The sequence below is a fragment of the Papilio machaon genome, chromosome Z, assembly GCF_912999745.1.
Source record: "Papilio machaon chromosome Z, ilPapMach1.1, whole genome shotgun sequence".
Lineage (NCBI taxonomy): Eukaryota > Metazoa > Arthropoda > Insecta > Lepidoptera > Papilionidae > Papilio > Papilio machaon.
In genome coordinates, this window is record NC_060016.1 from 1,617,041 (window position 1) to 1,638,153 (window position 21,113).

Genomic DNA, 21,113 nt, shown 5'->3' on the forward strand with positions numbered 1-21,113 from the left:
TTAATAAATCCAATTCTTTGGGATCAGCTTCCGAAAATAAAGTCAAGCTCAATTATCCTAGATGCAGTTTTGCTCTCAATGATTTTAAATAGCTGTGAAAATACGCATTATTTTCGTCCAAAATAACACAAAATACGTATCAATATCTTTTTATGATATGATAATCTGTTATCTGTAAATAAAATTTTGTAAATTAAATGTAAATAAGCGATCTTGTAAGAACTTTCACAACAAAATTAGAAATTTTTTCACTTCGTTACAATTTACAATGTCGTTCCTTGAAAAATAGTATCAATTTAATTGGTTGAAGAAATTTGGGTGAAAGGTACGGCCTAGGTGTAAAGATGACTAACCGTGGGTTTCTGAGACCAAAATCCCCGTTTAAAACATACATTTATATATATTTTGTCAAAGATAATGACACGGATGAAGGTATGTTTTATGCAGATATTTTGGTCTCAAAAACCAACGGTAAGGATATCATCCTATTCTATGTTAAACAAGAATGAAGTTACAAATTTTCGTCTAGCTATTTTGTCTAGCCACTCGAAACGAATTAAAACTAAAGTAGTAAGATTATCTTTAGTGGCAGTGTTATTGTAGTACTCGATGTTTTGAGTGGTAGTCAATATAACAACAGAATGTCCAAGATCTTATAACAAGATAGCGCTTTGAGTAGATTTGTGTACAATTATAATGTTTTCACAACCGCCTTTGATAACGGTTAAGGTTACTCATAAAACGTAGACAAAGATAACGTTTGCGCGTCAGTCTACGTATTTATAGAAATAGAAAAATTCACAAATATACAAACAACATTTGTCACAAGCAAGCTGTTACAAGCAAGTCAAGTTTTAGACTCGATTTACCGATATACCTTCAGTTCAAAAGTTACGCAGCGAATATTGATTGTCTTTTATTAGAACTAGCAATCAAAATTTAAGTTACGCTTGAAAACTTTTAATAAATGAATTTAAGAATGACTAGGCCATAGTCAACCACGTTGGCCCAGTGCGGGTCGGTTGACTTCACACATATCTTTGAATTTCTTCTCAGATATGTGCAGGTTGCAATACGATGTTTTCTTTCACCGTAAGAACGTCGGATAAATGTACTGAAAATAGAAAAACATATTGGTACATGGCGAGATTCGAACCCAGGACCTGCAGATTCTTAGTCAATTGCTTAACCCCTGAGCCACTGACGCGCACGACGATTTCAATTAACTTGTACTAATTAATTAATAAACTTACATTTCTACATCTCTCGATTCGTTATACCATAAAAATCAAACCGTTGTTTGCACAGGGATGCAATATTTCTCGCTACAATTGGTTTGTAGTTCTATTCGTGTATTTCTTATCACAAATAGATTTTATGTCAATGATCACAGCATTCAAAGAAACAACTTTAATTTTCTATGATAACTATCTAACTAGGGTGACGCAGTGACCCGAAGTGAGTCTTGGCCTCCGACAACAAGTCTCTACTTTCTCCGATCCCGCGCCGATAAATAAAAAATAATATTAAAAGAAAAATTATCTTCAACATTTAATAATATAAAATTTTCTATCTATTCAATTGTTCCTCATCTAACGTTTTTTAACTCATTTAATTACATTATTCTGTGACCACTCGGTAAAGATAGTTCTTCTAAAAACTATTTATACCGATACTCCGAACTATTTTCGCTACTATAGAAACGTAGTTTATTACAACATTTCTCAATCATACAAGCATTCCTTGTACAATAAATGCAGAAAAGCTACTTCTATAATATGTTGGTGTTTCCACTTATTTAATTAAAAACAATTTTAAATACTTATTTCGCATCAAACGCATCAAATAACAGAGCAACTTATAATAATCGCAAACATGTTTTTCACTCTGAAAAAATGTCCTTCGCTATTTTAGGAGTTCTTAAGTTGAGGTAAAATTAAACTTGAGTTGACGCAATCACTTCAGGTAGCAACCTGCTCACAACCATCGAAACCAAACTAAAAGTTGAGAAAAGAATTAAAAAAAAGAGTTGAGAATTTGTAAAGATCATTGAAAACTTTTTTGCTGGTCGTTGGTAAGAACAGTATATTTAGAAATTATTTCTTAAAATCGTTTAATTTTAACTCAAATTTGCATCACCTATTTAAGAAATCTTACGTGTGTCGACCCCAAGAATATTTTTGTACACCTATTTACTTTGTTATATATACATAATATAACATTATTAATTTTTACTACATGTTTGTATTCATAAAAATATATTATTTGTGTTTTCATAGTTAAAAAAGTAACGGGCTTTATATTTAATTTTACGATAGTAAATTTAATAAACATCCATTAAGTATTCAAGTTACAAACGCAATTACACTTTTAATATACAAAATCTGTAAATAAAAACAAACATCAAATTTTAAAAAGGCCTTCATTTATCATGAGAAATGAAATATGTATTTTTGTAATTGTAAAATAAACTTCAATAAGAAGGATGCTGGCGACATAAGACCGGGCATTGTAGCAATCGATGGGAAAGGCCTACGTTCAGCAGTGGACAATTTTTTTTTTTTTATTAGTGTGAGAAGAACTGTCCACGCTATTTTGAAATTCGTTAAGATCAGCGTAAAAAGTGAAGTGTGGACTAAACGTCGTAGCTCTGTTATCATTAATACAAATTATAATAATTATAAATAGTAACGAAGTAATCGTTCCACGCCGATCTTTAATCTCCACAGGAATTTCGCTTTCATTAATCCATATCGTCGTCCCTTTCATTATCTTAGACAAAACAGAGACAATAATATGTATTAATACAAGTTTCACTGCAGTGGAAACCCGCAGTTAGATATAAGGTAGCTGGTTAGCGATAACTTCCTACGACACACTTTTTACATGCATAATAAAGATAAGATAAAGAAAAATAACAAATAAAGATTTGAATAATCAGTTGTAATAAAAATGTAATTTAATTATCATAAATTTTGCTACAGGTGTCTATATTAAAGTGGCGAAAGAAAACTTTGGTATTAAAGGTCAATAAGCGTGTTACATCCAGACTGGAGCCATTCTCCAGTCTGGCCAGATGCGACTAACTTATTGCCTCGTCGTATGTATACGTGTACAGGTAAATTTTAACTTTAAACAAATATACATTACTACTTAATATGTAGTTTTTGTTTATATGAGATAAAAATCTCTCTCTCACTCTCTCTCTGCCTAACTCATATCCCACATGGTGGTGAGGTCGGCTTTCGTAATCAGCTTCTTTCACTTCGCACTTCGTCTTAGAGTTGGCACTCACTCCTATATTTTAACACTATATCTTTCCATCTTGTTTAAAACTATAAATAATTCATTAAATATATTAATTGTATAATTTTACACTAATACTAACCTTGGACAACATACCTAACTTTTCTTTACCTTACTAATACTATAAATGCGAACGTTTACATGGATGGATGGATGTTTGTCACAAGTTTGTCAAATTTGGTATAGTTGTAGAACACAATCTGGAAGAACATATAGGCGACTTATTATGTTTTTTCTTAATTCCGTGCGGACGGAGTTGCAGGCGACGGCTGTTTATTTTATAATTTAAAACACCAACAATATGTTCCCCATTGAAATTAATACTAATCTTTTTTATGAAGCACTATTTAAATTTCTTTGAGCTAATTTTATCATAAAGACGTCATTAAATAGCATTCAAACTTTTTTATCCCACTGAAATTGATTAATAAATTAAAGCTTCATTTGTTTTGCTACGAGTACATTAGCAACCGTTTATTAATGAAAATTATTTTTCAAATATTCATTGAATATGGTTATCAGCATTTCTATTTCCATATAACAATTGCTAACGATAGTCTTACATAAAGTAAGATAAAATTTAGCTATGAGTGTAGGTCTAGTTGATAAAAATGTTCTGATGCTATCAGATGACCTAAATAACGATCGATGCATGTAAACAAAGAAATTTAAACAGTGGCAGTCGATTTGTTAGTTCTGTACGACTATCATATCAGTAAGAAGGCAAACGTCATAATAATTTAAATGGATATTAAGTAACAAATTTTCACTAGCTGTCGCCCGCGAATCCGTCCGCGCGCAGTTAAAAAAAAACTTAATAGGGGTATGAAAAATAGATGTTGGCCGATTCTCAGACCAACTCAATATGCTCACAAAATTTCATGAGAATCGGTCAAGCCGTTTCGGAGGAGTACGGGAACGAACATTGTGACACGAGAATTTTATATATAAGATAAATTTGTAAGTTAAATTTACAAAAAATTTCAGCATAGGTTGAAGACAGATACATCTCGTTTTACGACATCCATAGAAAAAGATCATTCCGAAGACGATTGATTGATGATTTTTCTGGCAATCTAACTTAGTAGTCTTGGAACACAGGCTACAAATGACGATTAAAAATCTGGAGTGAATTCCTTCCAGATAATTAAACTGTAAATAAATCTTCCAGTTAAACATTGATTAGTCATTCAAAAATCAACCCCTCCGTTGCAAATAGTCATATCTTTTAAGAAATCTCAAGATGATTCTTTACGTCTAATATCTTAATATGTGTGGGGAAACTCATTTATGTACATTGAAAAATAAAAGATTATAAGTAACCCTCCAGTAACATTCTTTAATAGTTGTAACAGTTTATTTACTAATGAAGTATATAGAAAATGTATATAAGATATTTGTGGCAATGTTGTATACGACAAAGTTATACATATGACTAACGTAGACCTACACCACGTAGACAGGAAAAATAAAACATCAAGCTGTCATTATCTGACGTATCTATACTCCGTTAGCATTCCTTCGATGCGTTTTGAACCTTCTTTTTGTTATGATTTTAGTTGCGAAAATTTTAAAACGTTCTTTATTTCGAAAATATCGAACCATAAAAAAATTATCATATCTCTTTTGACATTTCAACAGCGGTAGACGCCAGCAACAACAACATCTGTTACACGAATTGGCCGGTTCAAATACCTGATAAATACCACGACAGGCGAGAAGTGGAACCACTTCCGCGTTTCGTCTGACAATTGTGCGTATAGGAGGCCTAATTATGTCCTCATCCCCATCCCAGCCTTTTCTTATAAGGAAAGCATGGGAAGGGGGAGTGGATTTGAAGTAGGAGGGGATGCATTGGAAGGGTAAATATTCTTTTTCTAGGCGTCCCCTCCTCCGCCGAATAAACAGTGATACAAATTCGGATGTCTATGTGCAGCGGACGCTTCACTACTTCAGCGAATTAAGGTGGGCACTAGCTCGTACGCCATCTTGTAATATAAAAAAGACATCTTATAAAAGTTGTAAGATATGTGACTCTACCCCTAATGGGTTGAAACAGTGACAATGCACAACGCAACCTATGCATCAGTATTACTTCACATAATCAACAACGTAGCAGCTAATAAAGATAAGATTTCGCTTTGAGTATTGAATGACAAAATAATAGATAATTTTCAAGTTCAGGTTATGTTTATATTATAGTTGTGAGTAAAATCAAAACATTGTCTGTGTATGTAAGTGGTCCGTAACTACTGGAAATTGTCGAGTGTCTTATGTCGAGTTACTTAATTTAATGGGCTGTTTTAATACAATGGTACTGAGAAACTAGGATGGTACTATGAAATTGTTGTTATTTAGGGAATTCAACTTAAATGTACCTGAGGGGAATAGTTTTATGGGAAATCTAACATAATTTATATGTGAAATGTCAATTTAACCAATTATTGCTATTAAAAAAACAAGTAGGATATTATTTTCGTGGAAAGATTAGTTGATAATAATTTTTTTTTTCATATTTTACACAGTGATTTTTTTATGATAAAGATGAGATTAATAAATCCATTTATAAATATAGATCCATACATAAAGATGAAATTAATAAATCCACATATCCGAAGTGTCCATAACAAAGCATTGTTTTAAACTTATTAATTCAAGTTGTGATGTGTATAGTGTGAGAAACTTATCTGCCTGTTATACAAAGTTAAACTAAAGTTTAAAGAGTGATTCTTACACCGGGCCAGATAAATTTATCGGACTATTTTTGCTGTCTGTTTTCGAGTCTCATTGGCAGTGTTTAGCGACGCGTCTTGCGTTTTGCCACTTTTTCATGGTTACTTTTATTTTTGCATATTCAAATGTACTATGCATTTTTGCATGCAATTGTATATTTTTTGTAATATGATACATTAAAATATTGTCATTCGATATGTTAAACTTCAAATTAAGCATATTTATGAATATTATATTAAGTTTATTGTATTTATTATTTATAATAGTCGATTAAGTGCGATTTCTTGTCGAACGGCCCTTACCCTTCTTACTCAACCCCTTATACCTCAACAAAATTTACATTTTGAGTTGGACATTATAAATTACATAAATACGTTTCATTTTAAATCGACATCGATTCATCTCGTTAAATAACAATGTGATAGGAACGTCTGTCAAGTTGAAGTTAACCTCGACTTCTAAGAATTAAGAAATTCAGTTTGACGTTGATACTCGTACATTTCGATTTTCAGATAATTTACGTTACCTACTTTCAGAATGCGTCGGAGAGTTCGGATAGGGTTAGAATAATTCAATCATGATTGCATGAGGGCAAGCACTCAAGTTTGTGTAGTGATCTCTATGAACACGTCGAGTTTATACGAGTATTGATACTAGCTTTTACCCGCGACTCCGTCCGCGCGGAATAAAAAATAGAAAACGGGGTAAACATTATCCTATGTCCGTTTCCTGGTTCTAAGCTACCTGCCCACCAATTTTCAGTCAAATCGATTCAGCCGTTCTTGAGTTATAGTGTAACTAACACGACTTTCTTTTATATATATAGATATCACATTACACTCTAACAGTTTCAATATAAGAAAGACATAATATGAGAAAGTCAATTCTTACATCTTAATATTATAAATGGGAATGTTTAGATGGATGTCTGTTTGAAGGTATCTCCAGAACGGCTCAATGGCATCGATCTAGATCATAGTCTGGAAGAACACATAGGCTACTTTTTTGTTTTTCTTTTAATTCTGCGCAGACGTTCTTCAGGTTTAAAGTTTCTGTTTGTAATAATTAGATTGTGATAAAGATGAATTGTAAATTTTTTTTTGGAAATTTACCGCCGTTTCTTGGTATATCTCAAGTACATTGTAAAGATATGTATGTATTTTAACTTTCCTTGTGCGTAGTCCTGAACTTGTTTGATTGAAAAGTGACAGTTCAGCTAATCGGGATTTAATAAAAATATTTAAATAACAGTCTCCAATATTAAAATGGAAATATTCATAAAATGGAGCAATATAAACGAATTGCAGAGTTAACATTTTTCAAGCTACCATACAGAAATTTTTAATATTTACTTCAGTGTTTGTTCCATTTCCAATACAGTTCCACTTTAATTTGTTCAACGTCAGTCGAGTCACCGAATAAAAGTAAAATAGATTTATGTTATGATTATATTCCTATTATCTTATAAATCCGATCCCTCAGTAGCGAACAACTTAGCTAATTCCGCTGCCGAAAAACTTGTATAAGAACATTAAATTAAAATAATTAAATATCTCCTCCCCTCATTCCCCTTAAAAAGGCTTAGATAACTAAGTTCTGGTATGGGCGTATCGACAATTCAAACTTGCGGTTAGCCAGAGACCGCTGCATAAAAACAACACCTAAAACTAGTGGAAATACAGATGAGTCTGTCTTCCTTTATGTATCTAGGAATCTAGATTTCCAATCACTTCATTCAAAGGTTGAAATTAATTTATCAATTCTAATGCTTGTACTTTTTTACCCTTATTGGTTATTCCTATTTCCCCGACACTAGACCACTTAAAATTAGGACAAAATTAGGTGTGGCCATTGTTGTGGTCAATGAAGACAAATAAAATTTAAAAACTGTATAGCCGAAAAATTAACCCGAAAACCGCCTCCCGCGTTAACGTACATAACGCGGTAGGCCATTTGCTTTCATAATTTATAAATCTGGATTTACTGAAACTAAAAAATAAATCTTGACTAATAATAAAAATCTTATTGAACTAAAATAGGAAACGGCTAAAACACTAACGTACATTTGTCCGGTGAAGGCACCGACTAGTTTCGAGTCCATCAGGGTGAGTGGGACTGGTATTATTTCATATTATATTGTGGACATAATGAGTACATTTTGTGCCCCCGGAAACTTGAACAACAACACCAATGACGCTTTGGTATCAACCTCGACGACGGCGGCGCACCCCGCGTCCCCCGGGCCCCCAAGACGGGCCCTAAGAGAACAGGCGCGCAGTGAGCCACGGGCCGCGTCCGCGAAATAATACCAGTTCCACTCACCCTGATGATTTAAAATCTTATTTAAAAGAAGTTAAGGAAAGTTAGCAAACATTATTTTAAATTGTAAATTGATATTTTAAAAACAGGCACCAAAAAAATTCCGGAAGTCGAAAAATCTTTTTACATGAACGTGTATTCAAATGATGTAAATCAAATTTAATGTATGCAGAACAGTTTTAAACGCTGCACCAGTGCCTGTGAAGCACTTGTTTCAACGCAACAGTTGCCCGGCCGGGAGGTTTTGAACACTACCATCCTGTGACCTACTTACAAAGGTGTAACTTGGGTGTAACTTTAAAAAAATATTGTATAAAATAGGTAAGGTTTTAACTGTATACTTTATATATTCTTTTCAACAATGCTTACAGGGAAAATGTAAGCTTAAGAGAAACAACCGAAGAAAATTTAATCGCTTTAGTATAGTCTCGGATTCGAATCCCCGTTTTATTTCATAAAGAAATACAAAAACTCAGTATTTTTTGTTACAAAATTATTACTTACCCTTCTCCGACGGCTTGGAAAACATTTTGAATATCGAAAAACTTTTTTTTATTTCGAAATCTTTTATTTTTTTTAAGCCAATTGAAACTTATTAATTTCCAGTACACCGAAACTAGTGAATAGTAATACAGCCAGGGTAGCACGACCGAACCCGTTGGCTGCCTGAGTAGAACTGTGCGGCCAGAGCGTTCATCACAGTATCGGGAAGCAAGCCCTATGCGACCGTAGCAACTATACGTATATACGGTGTAAAAGTCGATGCATACAAAATATACACAATAGTTCGGTAGCTGGGGGTGCGATTTTCATCCGGCGTGAGGGAACGGTGTTCGATGCCTAGCTATGCCGGTCAAGGCGGCGACCAATCGAGAATGGGGGAGAGTCTACGTAGACCGAAGGAAAAAAATGAACAACTTTACTATATGTATTCGTAGCATACTTTGGCTGATTTTATTATATTTGTTACTATAATTATGATCCTCGAAATTAAAAAAAACTTGAGAGGTATCAAGGGACACCCGGATGGAACGAAGTTCCTTTCGATTAATTAGTGAAGGAACCAATGTTTATTCTATGAATAAAAAACTCAAGTCTTCACAAGAAGTACATTTTATTTCTATGAATTTTCGTTATATATTGTCACGTCGTTGCCATGGTGAAGTAGCGCTCATTCGTCTATAGCAAAAAGTGTCGTGACAACTTTTCGTAAGAATTTTTTCCGTCTAGCCCCCTTTCACAACGCGCGATAAGGAACTTCGTTCCAAAAATAGTAAAATATTCTTAATCCTAAAAAATCCTTTGGGAAAAAAGGAAGCAACAAAAGTTACCGCGTCGTAAAATTATTACACATTTTCATTACAGTGATAATTCCTTATTAAAAGAAATAAAAAAAATCAGGTTCTTTACTTTCAAGTATTAAAAACTCTTGAATAAAATTGAAATTAATGTGTTAATAAACATTTCTTATACTTTGCTTATTATCCCTAGAACTCCAACGCAGTACAATTTTAAAAAACATATCGCCATCCCTTTCGTTCTCTTTGACAAAACAGAGACAACAATTTATACATTGTTACTACAGTCGAAACCGATAATTACTCTACATTTTCATCCTGTGCGCACATTTTCGTACAAGTAGCCATTAATATGGCTGCGTGCTTCGGCTACGTTCCCTCCAAAGTCCCGTCATAATCAGTCCAGCCGTTCTAAAGATTACCAGTAACCAACACGGCCTTGCAGACATACGGACACTCCAATTTTATTAAAATGTATGGATAATGACCACTGTTGTGTTCCGAGTGGGGACGTATGCAAATACATACTTTGAGGCCATACGAAATTAAAGTAAAATTTTAGTAATTAAAACCGTTTTTAGTTCAAAGCACAAATTATCCTTCTTTTAAGATAAACTTATTTCATCTGTCGTGATTTAGATATTTATCTGATTTATTTAATACGATAAATAACTCGTAAAATAACATTTATTAAGTAAAGGTAAAAGATACTCACTTATTTCTTCAACATCGTTAGAAAAGGAGGACGAGGTAGAGGACTTGTTATCTTCGATTCTCTGCAACAAAGCACGAAATAGTTGAAACTTTAAATATTATACACACCTTATGTTTTTTTTCTACATCTTGTTTAAAATCAGTAATATATAATAAGAACTCAGCTCACGCCCGTAACATAGAGGGGTAGGCAGAGATCTCGGACTTCTATATTTAGATTACTTTTTGAAAAACAATTTTATTATTCAAAAATTTGTGTAGAATACACCATTGTTAATGTCAAATACAATCAAGCCACTGAAGATAGTCGGGATCGTTAACGTTCCTCATTCAAACATTAACTACCATTTTTACTACATCACAAGGAACAAAATAGGAAGATATGTGTAAATTACATTTTAAGCTTTTACAAATGTCAATAGCCCCGCCAGTCACCCCAATGCAATTTTATTTAAAATTTCCACACTTACAAGCTGTTCCGCGCATTCCGTTAGGTTCGCATTTATTATGCATTCAATCCCGGAAGGAATTGTGCGTCGATATTAACCGTGTAACAGGAATTGTCAACGAATATCATTTAATATCTTGAAATAAACGTTGCGATTTACAGAATACTAGATAACGCCCGCGACTACGTCTGCATTGAGGATGAATTCTCAAAAAATCTGTATAAATTTTCAAGCAATTCTTCTGAAAGGATGAGATTTTTCTATATTAACTTTCACTTTCGTAGATTAAGCGTAAGTTATCGCTTAATATTGTAAATAAAATGGTGAAGCGTGCAATGCAATCACGTCAAAATTAGCATCAGTCAAAATTGAATTCATTGAGGTTTAAGTCATAACCGACTCAGTAGTTACAACTTGTAATTGAGCCTTGGTCCAAAATTTAGGCACAATTTACCGAGCGAGCGAGCGCGAGCTTAAGACACATCCAATATATATATATATATATATATTACTAAAAGATGGTAAACGAATCAGCGGCCATCTCGTATTATTAGAATTGAAGTTATACGAGTAAATGTAAATTCACCCAGTAATAACCATTAAACCAGTGATTCTCAACCTTTTTTTTGTTGCGGCAAATAATACAATAATTTATTTTTTGTGGATTTAAATATATATTCATCTTAAAAATATTTTTCTTTTTAAATGATATAATTTAATAATATTGACATTATTATATATTTGCAAAATTTGGTGGCACACTTTTGAAATTTGGCGGCACACAAAAGTGCCGCGGCACAGTGGTTGAGAATCACTGCATTAAACAGTTAAAATACGCGAGCCGTATTATCTGTCACAAAATGTTCAACTAATATATTGATACGGTAATCGATCATTACACGTCTCGTGGATTTATTGACTCTTGATGGAGCTAGAGATGGACAGCCGTTGACCCGCGGCTTTACCTCGCCCCTCCCCCTTCCCTTCACAACACCGAGCTTTCGACCCAATGATGATTATAAGGACTGTATCGTTTTTGACAAACTAAAAAAAAATGTATGACGATTACCTCATCTATAACTTTTGCCCGTGACTTCGTTTGCGTAATATTATAAAAGGGTGAACTCATGTATCTGTCTCATTGTTTCTGTGCTAAATATTTAACTGTAAGTAGCTGTCAGTTCTTCTAGATTTTGTTTTCATACTCTTATTATACTACTAGGTTTTGCCCGCGAATCCGTCCGGGCAGAATTAGGACATAAAACTTTAATGAGTGGCTAATGTCTTCTTCCAGACTATGTTCTACATTTATGCCAAATTTCAGCGAGATCCGATTAGTCATTCTACCGTAAGCTGACATGTGTGGGAGGTATCAAACTTTTTAGCGATGAAACAATGCATACATACTCACATTCTAGAAGAATCTATATCATTTATGGGCAATTAATTCTTTCGTCATGTTAATAATGAATCGCATTTGGCCATTTGCAAATAAACCGGTTTCATATGCGCCGAATGCATCCAACGTCCACAAAGTTAACCGCCGAGCTCCGGAATCTCGTGAATAACCAATAAGATTGCTTTTAAAATCAAGTGTGCAGAGTACCGACTAATCGATTGCATGCCGCCACTTAGTATGTTTTACCTGAGTTTCTAATAGATTATTATTTACATAGAAGGTTAAAAGGTAATTAATTTTTAACTTAATGTTATTTAACTGAACATATGACCTTTTATTTTTATTGCAAAATATCATTCAAAATGTACATTGTTGAAGTAATAAATTAAAATAAATATTTAGAACGATTGATCACGTGCCAAATGTTGTAACTCGAGAACTGAAATTATTGGGAAGCGACCGCTGTTATCGAACGTTCAAATATCGCAAAACAATTTCGCGGCCGGCGCGGCGTTACCATAGGACCGACGTCTCATAACGCCCACGTTTTTCTACAAACTAATTTCATTACGAACACTCCACTTGAGGTGCGTTCACATGATCTATAACGTATGTATATCATTAATACGCAAGTTACATGCTATTTTATTTTTATTTTAATATTCGTAGGTTAGGTTAGGCTTGTGCTAGGTCATGGTTTATAAAACCAATATATAAATATATAAATGAGTAAATTGATTGACCGACATGACTAAAATATCAACGCACAGTCAAAACTAGAAACTTGATATTTTACATATAGATTTTAAATACTATATAAACAATCACTAAGAAAATGAATTTTCGAAATTCATCCCCTAAAGGACTAAACCAGTGTTTCCCAAAGTGAGCGATAACGCCCCCTTGGGGGCGTTTGAAACCTAGGAGGGGGCGATGAGGGGTCCAAAAAATGGGGGGCATTGAAATTAATTAAAGTAATGAAATTGTGGTTTTTAAGTTTTAGGGCTGAATAAAAATTAGGGGGCTCTGAAATATAATTGATTTTCAAAGGGTGCGGTGAAAGAAATAAGTTTGACAATCACTGGACTAAACGCTTTTCGGTTCAAGTAAATAAAGGTTTTTTTTCAAATTTAACCTCTGAAGTTCTTAAAACGAGAGTTATAGTTTTATATCTTTATATATTTTTCATAACGTAGGTACTTGATCTTGTCAATTATTAAATTAGCGATAAATTAATAGAAGAACCGTCGACCATTTTATCGGAATAAAAGACCTACTAACCTAAAATGAGAGTGAGAAATATTAATCCTAGAGGTATCATGCTTAATTCCCTATACTTAAGTTATTTCGATGCTTTTCATATCGATTCTCTCCTATTTAAAAAAAAACTTGAGAGGTGTCAAGGGACACCCGGATGGAACGAAGTTCCTTTCAATTAATTAGTGAAGGAACCAATGTTTATTCTATGCATAAAAAACTTAAGTCTTCACAAGAAGTACATTTTATTTCTATGAATTTTCGTTATATAATGTCACGTCGTTGCCATGGTGATATAGCAAAAAGTGTCGTGACAACTTTTCGTAAGAATTTTTTCCGTCTAGCCCCCTTTCACAATGCGCGATAAGGAACTTCGTTCCAAAAAAAAAATTAGTCATCATTATTGATATATATATAGCAACACATTACGGGAGCCGTTTGATCACTTCCAAATATATTCTATAAAAAAAGACACTAATAATCTAAATGAGGTAAATTCATATAAAACTAAATGAAAATATACATACAAATAATAGCCTTGCGTGACATTGGTATTCAATAAGGTCATGGGCTTTCCCGTTCGCTGACCTACTCATTCAACAGCAAAAGCGATGTACGATTGTCACATTAAATTGTAGAAGCTATCGTATATTTTAGCTAAAATGGGGTAAGTAGGAACCACTATTGCTAATTTTCTATATGTTACAATACCAATGTGACAAGGTTTAAAACAAATAAAAACGAGTTTGGTGGTTTACAAAAACCAAATTAAATTTTGCACAGTTTCGACATGTTTGTGTTTACTGTATAGTAAGATCAGCAAAGAACTTTTGTTTTTCTACTTTAATTTAGACAAATAAAAAAACTTGAGAGGTGTCAAGGGACACCCGGATGGAACGAAGTTCCTTTCAATTAATTAGTGAAGGAACCAATGTTTATTCTATGAATAAAAAACTTAAGTCTTCACAAGAAGTACATTTTATTTCTATGAATTTTCGTTATATATTGTCACGTCGTTGCCATGGTGATATAGCAAAAAGTGTCGTGACAACTTTTCGTAAGAATTTTTCCGTCTAGCCCCCTTTCACAACGCGCGATAAGGAACTTCGTTCCAATAACAATGATTCCAACGACATACTTTATATGGAATTCTAAATTTAAAAATCATATTTTTATTAAGAACAACCGTAGTGTGTTAATAATTTAGTTTTGTATTTTGAAGACGGCTGTGAGTACTTTGACAAAAAATTCCATATCAACGATGTCTTTTTTTGATTTTGGTATTTTGACTTTTTTGATTATTTTGTTTTACCTAAGTGGTATAGTGATGTGTGCCGGATTCAGTTCGATATTATTATAAATTTATGTTATATCAATAGCGGACATTTTATTTCTATACTACGAGGGGAGGTCCAAAAGTTCGCGGAATGAAAGGGTTGTCAATGAAATATAACAATAAATTTATTTTTCCTTTTCAATATAATCACCCTTAAGTCTAATACATTTATTCGATCTATGAATTAATTTTTCTAAACCATCGAAAAAATATTTTTTGTCTTTGGCCTCAAAATGGGCCGAAATTGCCTCCTTCACTTCATTATCGTCGGAAAATTTCCTTCCCCTTAGCTCTTTTTTTAAATTTGGAAATAAATAAAAATCGCTAGGAGCCAGGTCTGGACTGTAGGGTGGGTGAACAAGTGGTTCGAACCCATGTGTGTGCAGAGCAGCCATGGCAACTCGGCTCTTGTGAACCGGCGCGTTGTCTTGCAAAAGCAACACACCCTTGGCCAATTTTCCTCGACGTTTTTCTTTAATTGACTCCTTTAACTTTTCTAATATGAGTGCGTAGTATTCTCCGGTTATAGTGGTACCTTTTTCTTTATAATCAATGAGTAATATTCCCTTACAATCCCAAAAAACAGTGGCCATCAACTTTCCCGCCGATTCTGACACCTTGAATTTTTTGGGAGGTGGTGTACCCTTTTTGTGCCATTGCATGGACTCCTGTTTGGACTCAGGTTCAAAGTGATGAACCCATGTTTCATCTCCAGTAACAATCCGCTCCAAAATCTGCACGGGCTCGTCTCCACACAACTCCAAAAAGTGCTTAGACGCGTCGACGCGCTGCTGTTTTTGAAGCGGCGTGAGCATTCTCGGCACCCATCTTGCACTGACTTTTGTCATGCCCAGGTGGTCGTGCAGGATACGCAAAATAGTTGTATCTGATACTCCAACAAATGCAGATAATTGTTTCTTCTTCAAACGTGTGTCTTCGAGTACAAGTTTTTCGACTTTTTCGACGATGTCTGATGTGGTGGCGTCAGCTGGCCGCCCAGAGCGAGAGTCGTCTTCAAATGAATCTCGACCATGTTTAAAAAGACCATGCCACTTATAAACCATTGTTTTACCAGGGCACTGATCTCCATAAACGGCTTCCATTTCATTTAAAATGGTTTGAACGTTTTTTCCTTGCTTGGTAAGGAATTTTATCACAGCGCGATGTTCAATTTTCTCCATAGTTGCAGTTTGCTTCCGGATTGACTTGTTCAGCAGGCGAGTACTCGTAAACGAATGGCACTATAGGGTTGAAATGTTATATATATACTAATTATGAGTGCCCAATTAGTATGACACTAAGCGAGCTACCCTATCCCCACTCCATCCCCTCCATTCCGCGAACTTTTGGACCTCCCCTCGTAGCTGTCGCCCGCGACTCCGTCCGCGCGCAGTTAAAAAAAAAATCAAAAATAGATGTTGGCCGATTCTCAGACCTACTGAATATGCTCACAAAATTTCATGAGAATAGGTCAAGCCGTTTCGGAGGAGTATGGCAACGAAAACTGTGACACAAGAATTTTATATATTAGATTGAAGAATTTTATGCGATTTTAATAGTACAATAGAGATATTTAGCACGGTGACTTTATTTATATTATTTCTACTTATTGAACGTATTCTTATGTAAGCAAATTAAACATAGTATGAAAAAATTAAAAGAGTCGTGTAATTATGCATACTTTATGTGCTGTGTGTGTACCTACTCTATTGAGTACACATACAGCACATAATATAGTAATGTATTTAGTTAAAATCAAATTATAAAAATATTGTAAATTTACAAAAATCTTAATACTTTATCAGGAATTTATAAGCTCAATACAGAGAAATTCAAACAAAACAAAACAATTCAAGAAAACCAAAATCCTATTCTAAAATTGACTAACACAAGATTAAAAACTCCAGAAATATTTAGGTTTCGTTGTTAAGTTTTGATAAGTAATTTAAATTACCGTTGGACAAGTTTTCAACAAATAAATTTGTTGTTTCAACGTTCAGGCATATCGGGAAATAATGCATTTCTGAAATTATTCACACATGTATTCATCGTAATAGGCTTGTGTTTTTAGTTTTGCGTATTTAATTGCAGGTGCAGTTTTCTTTTTCGTTAGAGATTTAAAGACGTACCGGTTTTTTTTAAATACATCATATAAGGCAAGCATGGAATCTAAAGTTTGTTTTTTGTAACTTTACTTGTAGGTTACTTTATTTAATAACTAGCTGTCGCCCGCGAATGCCTATGTGTTCTTCCAGACTATGACATATATCCATGCCAAATTTCATCCAGATCCTTCAAACATCCATCCATCTAAACTCTCGCATTTATAATATTAATAAGATAGGTAGATTGAAAAATTTAATGTAATAGAATATTTCCCGTATTTGTTCCCTTATTTACGAAAGATTTTTACTACAAGAACAACTTTACCAAAATAAAATTCACCAATTTAATATAAAATACCTGGTTAGAATAAAAGATATAAGTAGGAATCTTTAAACAGTATATCTATTTATGAGACAAGTTAGTTAATATAAATATATTACGTTTATTATTACCTCTAATTATTCAAGTTTTTATTGCTCACACGATTTATTATTCATTTTTAATATCTTTACGCTTCCCAGTCGTATGGCGTCGCAACTGTTGCTCTTTCATAGTAAATGATAAGCAATAACAACATATTACGAAAAAATATGTAATGTTTTGAATCATAATTACTTTCGAAAAACTACGGTCCATTACAGAAAAAAAATCAATAACTTGACTAATGCGCTTAAATTATACCACAGTGGTCAGTCACAGTGGTCGTTTATTATACATCTGCGTAGAGGCAAAAGTATTTGAGACGCGGGTGTACAGAAAAAAAAAACACATTTCCTTACTCATAGAATTCAATTTGTAGAAAAGTGGGAAGGAGTAAACAACCAGACTTGGGCCTTTGTGACTTAGGATTTCGACTCTTGTGACCTAAATTTGTAATTTGAGTAAATTTTTAGGGTCTTTATTTTACATTTCAAGTGACACAGACATGTGTACATGACAAGTGTCACTATAAGTCGGTTATAAATATACAAGTGTCACTATAAGTGGTTCGCATGTCTCAAGGTGTAACAAACCAATAATGAAAATTGATATAATTGACCGCCTCCCCGGAAACATATAGCGTCAATAAAAGCTAATTTTCTGATACAATTTATCAGATAGCATCGACGACAAAATGATAGCCGGATAGTCAATTAGTGCTAGAGTTATTGTTGCAAAAGCTGTCGGCCAAAATGCTACAACTATATAACTACAGATAACTATTTTCATACTTAAAAAAAAACTTTTTGACACAAAGTTATGAGTTATTTATTAACACGATTATACATATGTATACAATGTAGATTGAGGTAGGTCCAGTATATCTATATAAACTGAGTGCTGCCAAATAGTACGCTCTTGTTTATACGTTATTGTTTTCATTGCTTTTTTACGATTCGCGTTTGTGCGTTATCTTGTTTGTATATTGTGTAAACTATGCGCGCTCGTGGTTTTCTTAGCTCGTACTATTTGATGTGATACATATAAGTATAATTTTCACAAAAAACAAAGCCCAATTATGTGCTACAAATGTTATCTTCGATTCGTTACATATTATCAAGTGCCCTGCTTTTGTATTTCCTTGTATTATGTTATTACTAACGTGTTAGTTGTAAACTAGTGGTCGCTTATTGCTTGAAATTCAACCATAATTCATAATAAAAGATTTTTTGACTTAACAGCTCTATATAGACAAAGCAACATAAAAGTTCGAAAACCGGCGATTTTAATCGCTAAACGACTTAAACATTAGAGGTTCGTATACAGCACGCATCGCCGACATTTCTATCAGTCAAGATCTTTACGAGAAAAGTCGCTGCAATATTTAAGGTGGCCATACAAATCTATACAGTTGACATATGACTATACTGACCAAATAGACTACTCGCGTCGACAATAATTGTCGACTTAATTATTAAGCAATGTGTTGCAACCACACGACAGTTTCGACAATTTCAAATTCATCCGCTAACGCAATTTCTTTAAAAAGGGATACAAAGTTTTCCCTTCACGTAATATAATATTTGGAGCCAAAAATTTGATACAAGTAAAATTCTAACAAATTCTCCTGTTAAATAGGATTTTTTAAGACAATTGGTTATTGTATCGCAAATCTTCTATTATATTTCATCCTTTCACTTTCTTCAATGAAAAAAAAAGGTTGAAAAATTTTATATTCATAAAATTTATTTTGTTGAATATTCTTTTCTCAGAATAATATTATTAGCAGATGATATTAAGTATTTATTTAGAATATTTTAATTTATATTTGTATCTAGTAAAAATAAGGACACTAAAAATAAAAAAAGTAAAAATTATGTGTGCAATACAATTTAGGTACAAAGAAGACAAGCTTATACAAAATACTTATCTTACAACTTTAATACATAAGAAGAGTTTTTCTTTTCTATTTAATTTGGCAATCATGCTTATAGTTTATTCAAATTACAAGAAATAAGATGTTAAATAAAATATGTTAAAGAAAACTAAACAAAACTAACCCAAATGTTGAAATTATGTTAGGCCAAATATTTTTATCGAAGGATAAATAAAACTATTAATTAAAATGATGAATTATTTAATAATGATTTAAATTGTTTTTATTGTACTTATTTAAAACACAATATTTAAAAGAATTATTAAATATCATAAAAAAATATTAAATGTAGTTTTTAGACTCCGCTGTAATATCTAGAAATGCTAATATTCTTATTATAAGAATTATTTTATCATTTTAATTGTTTTTTATATTTTTTTATATTATTATAATAAAAAAGTGATCTTTTATATTATTTTTGAATATAGAACATTTGAGATACAGAAAATAAAGGTATCCGTATGAGCCTATCATACGGAGACCCTTATTTTCATCTTTAACCAATAACATATTATTGATTTTTTTAATAAAATTTTGATTTAATTAATTAAATACCACTCATTTCATAATAATTATATAATTAGAATTGTAATTATTTCATTATAACACTCATTTTTGTGGACTTTTATGAGTTTATGTACATATTATGTTTATGCGGATTAAGCATGTTGTAATCTTTTATTTTATTTTCTTATTTTATTTATTTATTTTTAACTTAGTTTTGATGGAACATATGTAATGCATAAATATGTAAGTATGCAATATATGTTTAGTATTAGATATATTTCAACAAAAACAAACAAAATTACTTTTTAAAATGAAAAATTAAATATTGTCTGTCGTTGAAAGCTAATTTGTTTTTTAGGATAAAATAAGATTTAAAAATAGAAAATAAGGTGGATTGGCCTACTTATTAGAAAGCAATAGTAGGTGTAAAAAAATCCACTTTTTTCTTAATAAGTAATCAAATTTTAGGTTTAAAATAAAATGTCCAATAATATACTTTATAAAACTTTATGACTTTTTAACGAAAATTACAACTAAAAATATATGCCAACACACATTCTAAAATCTGTTAACATAATATTGGTATAATAGAAATTTTCAAGTGACAAGGTAAAGAGAAATCAAACTTTCACTTGCTCAATGCAAACAAAACGTAAACAAAAAATAATTTTAATTTAGAAATAAAATTGTGAACAGAAAACATAAAGTTAAATAAAAGTAAGTGTTTAATTTGCGTTAAATAAGACGTCCATTCATGCCTAGCTGATTAGCACGCTAGTATGTGCAATAATTTGCAAAAAGCGTAAATAAACCAATTAGTTGTTAGGGCATAAATGTATCGGGCTCACACTTCACGACATATAAAACAATAACATGAAAGGACAGCACATGCAAAGAACCAAAGCCCGATGCTGACAGTCAAAATATATACAGATGTGTTTACCAATGTGTCTTGGTCCCCAAGCTCGCGGTAGTAGGTGTCACTACTACCTCGTCTGCTTCCAACACATAAAGTTCGACATAAGAAATCGGATACCATTGAACAAAATCCACAATGTTGCATAGTTCTTATTTATTATGTGTTGGAGCCAAATACTACAGTTCAACTTGAAACCGCTTATAATAACTCAACAAGATTTATATTTACAAATTTCACTGAACGTCTTAAACTATACGTGCATTCGTTTTGAGAACAAGGTTTTAGAGTAAAACAGCGTAATTTAAATATATTATATGTCACAATTGACTCTAAACAAGTAGTTTATTGGTGCGAAAGTAGAGTTTTCAACACGCGGCAATGCAGCTGAGAGCCAATAAACGACTATATCAACGA

At 32.7% G+C, this 21,113-nt stretch overlaps 1 protein-coding gene across 1 annotated transcript in view; it reads right to left on the minus strand.

Moving 5' to 3' along the window:
* Window positions 1-21,113, minus strand: part of LOC106715937 (calcium/calmodulin-dependent 3',5'-cyclic nucleotide phosphodiesterase 1C) — an 88,605-nt gene extending 67,492 nt beyond the window's left edge. Inside the window, exons 1-2 of the mRNA XM_045686187.1 lie at window positions 20,724-21,113; window positions 10,372-10,432 (exon numbers count right to left, since the gene is read on the minus strand). Of these exons, the coding sequence (XP_045542143.1) occupies window positions 10,372-10,432; window positions 20,724-20,843 (181 nt within the window). The 5' untranslated portion in view covers window positions 20,844-21,113. The remainder of the gene's footprint in view (window positions 1-10,371; window positions 10,433-20,723) is intronic.